Source organism: Arachis ipaensis, chromosome B02 (genome assembly GCF_000816755.2).
Source record: "Arachis ipaensis cultivar K30076 chromosome B02, Araip1.1, whole genome shotgun sequence".
Classification (NCBI taxonomy): domain Eukaryota; kingdom Viridiplantae; phylum Streptophyta; class Magnoliopsida; order Fabales; family Fabaceae; genus Arachis; species Arachis ipaensis.
The window spans coordinates 96,771,568-96,781,050 of NC_029786.2; the positions used below are offsets into that span (position 1 = coordinate 96,771,568).

Genomic DNA, 9,483 nt, shown 5'->3' on the forward strand with positions numbered 1-9,483 from the left:
ATACAATAAAATATAATAATATTAGAGAGATAATAATTTAAAATTATTTTAATAAATTTAGTATTTATAATTTTATTATGTAATTTTGTGCTATTTTAAATTAATTTTTATTATCTTCTAAATATTTTTATAAAAATACCATTAACAAAATATTTTATGCAAAAGAATAATTCACACATGGAGGTTAACAAAATTAAATAAACCATATATATGACAAATTTAATTTCATTTGGGATAATCCATATCATAGTGTGATATAATCTCCGTTACTCAGTACAGTAGATGCGTAATAACATGAACACTATACTAAACCTTCGAAAAAAAAAAACCCAGCTAATATTATATATGGGGAGTGACTGCGATTCAAGCAATAAACTCCCTTATTTTATTTGAAAGCATCATAATATAACTTCAATAGAAACACATAACAGTGTTTCCAAATAAACACAAATAAAGAGTAGACTATAACTCTTGCTCTAATAGCATAATTATTGTTTCTCGATTCATCATCACCGTCCGAATTTTCTTCACTTGATGCTGAAAAAAAAATATTGATAAAATTAGTTTCAGACATATAGACTATAAACACATTCAATAAAAATAATTATTGAATCTAATAGAATGATCACTCTTTTACATATAATACAAGTTTATAAGACAATATCATTTTTTTCACACCATTTTTATTGATAAAATTAACAAAGTTAATAAAAAATACATATAATACAATTTTACAAGTTTTTAATGTTTCATTGGGTTTCAAACAATATTATTTCGAATAAAATAGAACTTTATTGTGAATTAAAAAAAAAACATAGAAATGAGCAATTTGTAACAATAATTAAGCATGAGGTTACCTAGAACAGTTGATAGAGGTGCTAATCTTATAGGGAATGCTAACACCACATTTGCCAGGGAGAGAGGCAGCATTGTTAGGGTTAATTTGGCTGCCAAGACTAGCCGCGGCCGATTTCAAGCAGTTACAAACTGCTTGACGGTCAGAGGTGGTCTTGGCAGTGCCATTGATGTTCTGGATGCCACTACAACATGGTCCGGAAACAGTTCCTCCGCTTTTGAGGTAACCAAAGCATGGAGCTATACTCTTTGTGACAAAGGAACATTGGATGGCAGCTTTGGCGATGGGTGCACCCACTATAGCCATGCACAACATGAGAACCACACATGGTGCTAGCTTAGCCATTTTTCAAAGGGAAGTGTCACTAATTGAAGGGTTTTGGATTTATGTGTAGTGATGAATGCAAATGTATGCAATATTGCTTGGTGGAAAATGGTGTGAGGCTGTGGTGTTATATAGTGATTTTAAAAGTTTAATTGGGTCTTTATATACTCTTTATATATTTTTTTTGGTAATGGAGTTTTTATATTGCGTTTAACTTTATAAATAGATTTTTTATATTAAAAAATATTAAAATTAACAACATATTCTTTTTAAAAAAAATGTTGCAAATATCTATTAAAATTTTAATTGTAGGTATTTTCAATTTACGAAAAAATATTCTGTTAATTATGATATTTTTTATATTGACAATGACTTAATTACAAAATTAAAAGTATTGTAAAGACATAATTGAGAGGGAGAAAAATATAAGACTCTAATTATAAATTTAGTAAAATTATAGAGACTAACAAACTGAACATACTAACAAACGATTTTAAACAGTAGATTACTTTTTTTTTTAACCGAAACCCATTTATTATTGAAAAATAATATTATTATGTATCTATCTGACTAATCTAATTCAGTGTATATGGATCCCAAATGAAATTTTTAGGCATTCAAACAACTTTTTTTTTTCAAAATTTGAAGTTGATAGATATTCTTTATCTTATTTAAATCTGAATTCTAAAGTTTGAATCGTCCAATAAAAAAAATTTAATTATATAAGTGTTAAATCTAGCTATAGTGTGATGTTTTTATTATTTTTTAATTTATTATTTTCTTTGGCATATTTTTTATATATAATTAATTCAAAGTTATATTTATGTATAGATGATTCAGTAACTACAAATTAAAATCTTATTAATATATCAAACTAATTCGTATTATTATATATAGCTAAATATAGATATTTAATTCTGCTTTTGTTCTCAAACAATTGTATGTTTGGGCAAATAGTTATTCATATACTGAAAAACCAATGTATCTAAGTATCAATTAATGTTTTGGGTATCTCGAGAGACTTGAGATTTGGGTTTTACATGCTTTCTTCAATGTGCTTGGATTGGGACCATAGAATACAGTTACAATACAACAATCCAAATACATTCCGCAGGTCATCATGCCTCTGCTCTGCGTTATTTTCAACCCTAAACTCTAGTTTGGACTTTATTTATGTCTCTTTAAAGCTACGTACCGAATCCAATTTTCTATATATAATAAAGTTAGATGNACATTTGTACCAACTAAATACAGGCCAAAATTAATAAAAAAATGCTATCCCTCAAAATTTTCTGTTTTATTAATATCCCAATACTCTTCCTCCTCTACATTTTATCTCTTTAATTTTTCGACATAAATAGGTAATGTTAAGGGTATATTTCTACTCTCAAAAATACGTTGGATCTAATAAAATAGTTCCTTAATTAAACAAAATGAATTTATAATTTTGAAATATAAAAAATTTGATAAAACATACTAAATGTCAATTTTTTTTATCGTTTCTATTGCCGCTGATGTCACTGTCAACATGACACAGAGAAAAATAGATAATGGAATTCGAATTTCTCATCCTTATTTAAACAAATGAGCTAATTATTCCACAAACTCAAGTTGTGTATTGTGTTTCGTTTTAGTCATGGGTTATGTATTCTATTAAATATTAGTAATAACAATTAACAAGGCGTTATTTGTTTGATATGTGTGAATTTATGGAATTAAAGAGCAAGTGGGAGTACATATTCCTCATCTAGCGCCCGACGCTCTGCTAGAATTTTACTATGCTGCCTCCATGGTTACACATTTCTTTGTCTTTTCTTCGTCAAACTCTTTTCCATCTTCTTCTACTTTCTTTTCTTAATTTCTTTTCCACTTAGCTCCCTAATTTTCGTTTTATCTCCCAATTCATTCCTCTTTTAATTCATTCCATTTTCTAATTCACTCATTCTATATATCTTATGTCTCTTTGGAATCATTGAATAATAATTTTGATTTTCTCTACACCATGAGCAATAAATCAGAGACTCAGAACCCTCATATAATTGCTATGACGGTGGAGGGTGTCAGCCTTCAAGTGGCACCCAAAGAAATATGAAACTGCTCTCGTGGAATTGTCGGGGTTTGGGGAGACCCTTGATCCACAATCTTAAAGGGATTTGCAAATCCTACTCCCCCGATGTTGGTTTTATCTGTGAAACAAAAAATCAATCTCGACAAGTTGAAGGAAAACTAAGATCTTGTGGTTTCAAGGAATGGTTTATTGTAGATCCGGATGGATTATCAGGGGGTTTGGCAATGGCATGGAGGGATGGTTGCACTGTTCAGATTTTACAGCATGCACTACCAAAAAGAAGGGGTTTAGCCACGGAAAAATCCGTGGCTAAACTCCAAAAAAACTGTGGCAATTATGCTTTTGCAACAAATGAACATCCGTAGCTAGGGAGGGCGACGCGTTTTTAGTTAGCCACGCTTTTTACTCCAATAGCCACGGTTTTAACACCCGTGGAGACATTTGGTTAGCCACAACTTTAGCACGTTTAGACACACTCTTTTCCATGGCAAAATAAAATATTTACCTGTGACAAAATTGATCAGGCCGGGCTTTTTTGCCATACTTTTTTCCGTGGCTAACGATAGAAGTTAAATTAAAAAAAAATATCATAATAAAAATGCTCTTTAATATAAAATTACATCATATAATATTAAAAAAATTAATCACATTCCTATACATATTATTCATAGTATAAAAATATAAAATTAACAAATACTTAGTATTGAAAAGCAAATATCCTAGATTAATGGATTTAATGTTAAAAAAATATTCAAATAAAACTATTACAAAATAAATATCAAACTTTGCTAAAATGATACACATCTTGAAAGTATCAAAATAATGAATTTATCAAGCTCTCCATTTCTTGTTACACAGACAATCCACATACAAAAATATTTTCGGGTAAATAGTAAAAAATACGCATAACTTCGGCCACTAAATTATACACCACTGAATTATACACCCTGTCGATACTCCAGTTGCTTTGTGTACTTCAATAAAATCTGTTAAGCAAAATAGAGATCAAGAATTAAGCTAAAAAATTAATAGGTCATGATTTGACTCCTTCGAAGATGATAAAAAATTAAGGTACAATACTTACTTTTCGGATGTAATTTGCAGCTGCTTTGTGGCCTTCAATTGTCAGTTGCATAACATCTTTCAAAATGCCAATTGGTGATTTAGAATCTATCTACAACCAGTAACAAAAGAAAGAATGCATGTTGGAATTAAAAAAAAAAAAGAGTCTAAAATTAACTTTCATTGTTGACTAAAAGAAATATAAAAAACAAAATGATGTCATGAAAATCTTCTTCGCGATTCGGGTTTATAGATAGAATTCTGATTCCACCGATTTTGCTTGCTTCTTCGGCGACTCAAACTGACGGTACTCGAACTGCAAATCATGGTCATGCTCTTTCACAGAACGTCCGGTGTGATCATACCTAGAACCTAAACAGGAACGTCTTGAGCGAATTGCTCTGAAGGTTAGCTGAATTGATCTGAGTGCAGCAGTTAAGAAATTACGATCGGGAGAAACGGAAGAAAATGTTATTAACGAAAGGGTTGACTGCATGTTATCAAACTTGAATTAATTGCAGGAGCTAACAAATAGGGATTTTGGAAATAGTGGAAGGAAGTTATTGTTAAGACTGGATGAGTGGGCTACTTAATAAAAGTTGCGCTTAACATTGCCGCTCAAAATTTCATTCATCCTATTATAGATGTTAATTTGAATTTTGTTTAGTGAACTAACTATAACTTTTTAATTTAGAGTAAAATTTAATTTTAATAAAAAAATATCAAATTGTAAAATTTACAACTTTAAATTATATTAAAAAATTTCACATATTAATTAGAATTTAAAATTTTTACTCGTTGAATTTAAAAAAAATGGCATCAGTAAAAATTAAAATAAATAAACTTAAAACTTAAGAATTTGATACCTTTAAATTGAAGAAAAAAATTTTTTGTACATAATTAAAAAATGAACTCCCATAAAAATAATTTTAATTTATTTTTTAAATTAAATTAATAAAATATAGGTATAAAACTAATATTCTGAATTTTAAAAGTTAAAATTCTGTTTATTAATGTTGCCATAAATTAAGAGTGAGTAATTAAATAATGAATAATTAAATTAGTTATTATTTCAATAAAATCATAGTTAGTATTTTTTACTTTCTAAAATTAGTTAGAACTATTTTATCAAAGATAAATATGTACTCTTTTTATAAGTACTTTTTTTATAATTTTAACATTTATTTTTAATTGAATCATTTTATTCTATCACCAAAGTCTCTAAATAATGCATATGGTAAAATTGGACACTGAAACTGCATTTGACCAAAAAGAACACGCACAAAAAATGTAACAACTAAAATATAAATATTGAAATTGTATATATATAATTTAGTCTTTTTGGTTACATTACAATCTGATTTAGTAACAAGTAATGAATAATACAACCACGTTAAAAAACTACAGTTAAATCAAAAAGAAAAAATTAATCAAATCAGCGCATAGCTAATACTAAGTAAAAAAATACATGATTCAGAGATATGGCCAAATTCAAGGATCATACGAAGGGAGAAAATTATACATCATCAACAATATCTAAAGTCAAACCATTAGCATACTTTATTAATTTTTCATGGCAGCACTCAAAAGGGGGAGAAGAATTCAACAATTGAAGAATTGAAAAAGCCTGCACATGATAAATCGAATTTACCTTTAAGTTACGGTTTAAATTTTAAAAAAGTAAAAACTGCATAAAAATATTTTGAGAGGGATGGAGGACAAAACCAAATTAAACGCGGAATTTAAAAGTGAAAATCGTTCGATTTTGTCACGATAATCATTGAGTCTGTGGTCATTGAGAGAACTCATCTCAAGTTAGCCACGAACAAACAAAATCGTCGAAAAATTTCACAAAATTTGGCCACAGAAATACAAGACGTTGCAAGTGATTACCACGATCATATAAATTTGCCACTCTTTTTAGTTCGTGAGTATCTTCCCGTTGGTAATGTCCGTATTTCTGGTAGTGATGGTAGATTTTTCATTGCGGCATCAGTTCTGACAGCTGGTTCTAATGATCCCTATGGTGTTCTAGGTGTTTATCTCAATTCAAATGATCAATATAGAATGGCTCAATTTGCTGAATTAACTTCAGTCACCCAACAATTCGATGGTAAGGTTGTGTTAATGGGGAATTTTAATGTCATTTCTAATCAATTGGAGAAAGAAGGTGGGGGTGCTAAATCTCCTTCTTCTATTGAAACCTTTAATAGTTTCATTGATGATAATTCCCTGATTGATATTGGTATGGTCGGAAGACCATTCACTTGGTCAAATAGACGGAGGGGTGATGAGTTGATACAGGAAAGACTGGACCGATTCCTGGTAGGAGTTGATTGGCAGCAACTCTATCCCAATGCAACAGTTCTTAGACTGTCAGAATCAGGCTTGGATCATGCCCCTCTTCTCCTAGACTCTAATCCGAGAACTGAGAGATCTAAACGCCGATTCAAATTCCAAGAAAGATGGTGTTCCGATGATGAAATAAGGCAGATTGTTAGAGAGGTTTGGCATGAACAGATTGATGGTTCAGCCATGTATATCCTAGCTCAAAAAACCTGTTTGCTGATAATTCCATTTTATTCTGTAAGGCTAATCCTAAAGCATGTTCAAATATCCTGCATTTATTGAATTCTTATGAAAGCATCAGTGGCCAGAGGGTAAATCTTAATAAATCTGCTGTATTCTTTAGCCACAATACTCCGTCCACTACTCGTACACTACTAGCTAACTCTATGAATATTAATCATATTGGGGCTCAGGATAAATACCTTGGTTTGTCTTCTATAGTCTCTAAATCAAAAAAGGCTTCTTTTAAAATACAGGCCAAAATAATTTCACATTAGTACCAACTAAATACAGGCCAAAATTCATAAAAAAATACTATCTCTCAAAATTTTCTGTTCTATTAATATCCCAATACTCTTCCTCCTCTACATGTTATCTCTTTAATTTTTCGACATAAATAGGTAATATTAAGGGTATATTTCTACTCTCAAAAAAATGTTGGATATAATAAAAACAAAATAAATTTATAATTTTGAAATATAAAAATATTTTATAAAACATACCTATCAACATGAGACAGAAAAATAGATAATGGAATTCGAATGAAAAATAGGTAATGGAATTTAAATTTCTGACATTTGTTTAAGTAAATAAATGAGCAATTTTTTTTTTTTGTTTTCTAGGATATTTCCCAATTCGATAAGTCAAGGACTAATCTATCACAAATCTGAGCTCCATTTAAAAGTCTGTCGTTGGTTAATGAGTTGCTGCATGCACTTGACCAACCCAAATTGGTTTAATAAATGAGCTAATTATTCTACAAATTCAAGTTGTTTTTTTTTTTTCACGGTATCCCCCAATTCGACAAGTCAAGGACTAATCCATCACAAATTTGAGTTCTATTTAAAAGTCTGTCGCTGGTTAATGAGTTGCAGGATGCACTTGACCAACCCAAGTTGGTTTAATAAATGAGCTAATTATTCTACAAATTCAAGTTATGTATTCTATTGTTTTTTTTTTAGTCATGGGTTATGTATTCTATTAAATATTAGTAATAACAAGGCGGCTTTTGGTTTTGCTAAACTCAAAGCCCAATTTCTAATGACGGATAATTTTAAATACATATACAAAAACGAATCAAAGCCCAAAGTGAAGATAAATCCCATCCTAACACTTACAGGAATCTGGAGGATGACAAATAATTGTTGAATCCTTCGGTCTAAAGAATAATGTTATGAAGTGTTCAAAAATTAAGTCCACTAACATTACTTTTGTTTTTGGTCATGCACTGCAGACCCAACTCTATATGAACTTATGAAAATGACTTCCACTTGACCAAAAAAAGAAAAGAAAATGAAAATGACTTAATCTGTTGGAGCAGAAATTAAAAAAAAAATTAAGATTAAAATTAAAAAAAATTACAATAAACTTGAGAAAAATTTTATAACAGGTTTTAAACTTCTAATAAGGTCTTGTAATTTAAAAATTTTTCAATTTAAGTTTGTGTATGGTATATTTTTTAAACAATAGATAGCCATTTAAAAAATCATCAATATTAACCAATAAACAAAAAACAAAGTTCAATACTTATATTGTTTTAAGGATAAAGTATATTTTTTGTTCCTGAAGTTTGACAAAAATTTTTAAAATATCCCTAAGTTTTATTTTGTTTCAATTTTGTCCCAAAAAATTTTTATTTGCATCAAATATACCATCGACGGCTAAATTTTCAAAAAATTTAAGATTAATCCAACAATAATGTATGAAAATTATAATTGATTTGCTTGTGTTGAGGGTTGTTCTTATAAAATTGTTGTTAAATTATTTTTAAATTTTTTAAAAAAATTAGCCGTCAGGGGTATATTTGATACAAATCGAAAATTTTTTGGACAAAATTGAAACAAAATAAAACTTAGAGGTATTTTTAAAACTTTTATCAAACTATAAGGACAAAAAATATACTTTACCCTTAAAATTATTTTAATTATAAAAAATTATTTTTATATTTATTTATATTTTAACAGGTTCAGACAAAATAAATAAAATTAGGTTTTTGAATCAATCTAGCATAAAACTATTTTATAATAAGACAGGTCAGACCAGACCGAATGCAGATCAAATTGCATATTCTTAATAAGCCGTCTAACTTATTTTTAACAAGCCAAACCTATAATATATTTAACTGGCCTAAATCTAACTTATAGTTTAGTATAAACTTTATTTTAAATTTGGGTAAAGTATATTTTTTATTCCTGAAGTTTGACAAAAATTTTAAAAATATTCCTAAATTTTATTTTGTTTTAATTTTGTCCCAAAAGATTTTTATTTGCATCAAATATACCATCGACGGCTAAATTTTAAAAAAATTTAAGATCAATCCAACAATAATGCATGAAAATTATACTTGATTTGCTTGTGTTGAGGGTTGTTCTTATGAAATTGTTGTTAAATTAGTTTTAAATTTTTTAAAAAATTAGCCGTCAGGGGTATATTATTTGATGCAAATCGAAAACTTTTGGGACAAAATTGAAACAAAATAAAACTTAGAGGTATTTTTAAAACTTTTATCAAACTTCAAGGATAAAAAGTATACTTTACCCTTAAAATTATTTTAATTATAAAAAATTATTTTTATATTTATTTATATTTTAACAGGTTCAGACAA

At 28.6% G+C, this 9,483-nt stretch overlaps 2 protein-coding genes and 1 long non-coding RNA gene across 3 annotated transcripts in view; 2 read left to right on the top strand and 1 right to left on the bottom strand.

Annotated features, from left to right (window-relative positions):
* Window positions 1–4,254, top strand: part of LOC110269017 — a 17,593-nt gene extending 13,339 nt beyond the window's left edge. Inside the window, exon 3 of the long non-coding RNA XR_002357890.1 lies at window positions 4,243–4,254. This is a non-coding gene — a long non-coding RNA (uncharacterized LOC110269017). The remainder of the gene's footprint in view (window positions 1–4,242) is intronic.
* On the bottom strand, window positions 208–1,303 carry LOC107628504 (non-specific lipid-transfer protein 1). The gene is made up of 2 exons (XM_016331149.2): window positions 858–1,303; window positions 208–537 (listed from the first exon to the last, which is right to left on the bottom strand). The coding sequence occupies exons 1-2, from the start codon at window positions 1,199–1,201 to the stop codon at window positions 528–530; spliced, it is 354 nt and encodes a 117-aa protein (XP_016186635.1). The 5' UTR covers window positions 1,202–1,303; the 3' UTR covers window positions 208–527.
* On the top strand, window positions 6,378–6,941 carry LOC107627748. The gene has a single exon (XM_016330570.1). The coding sequence runs from the start codon at window positions 6,378–6,380 to the stop codon at window positions 6,939–6,941; it is 564 nt and encodes a 187-aa protein (XP_016186056.1).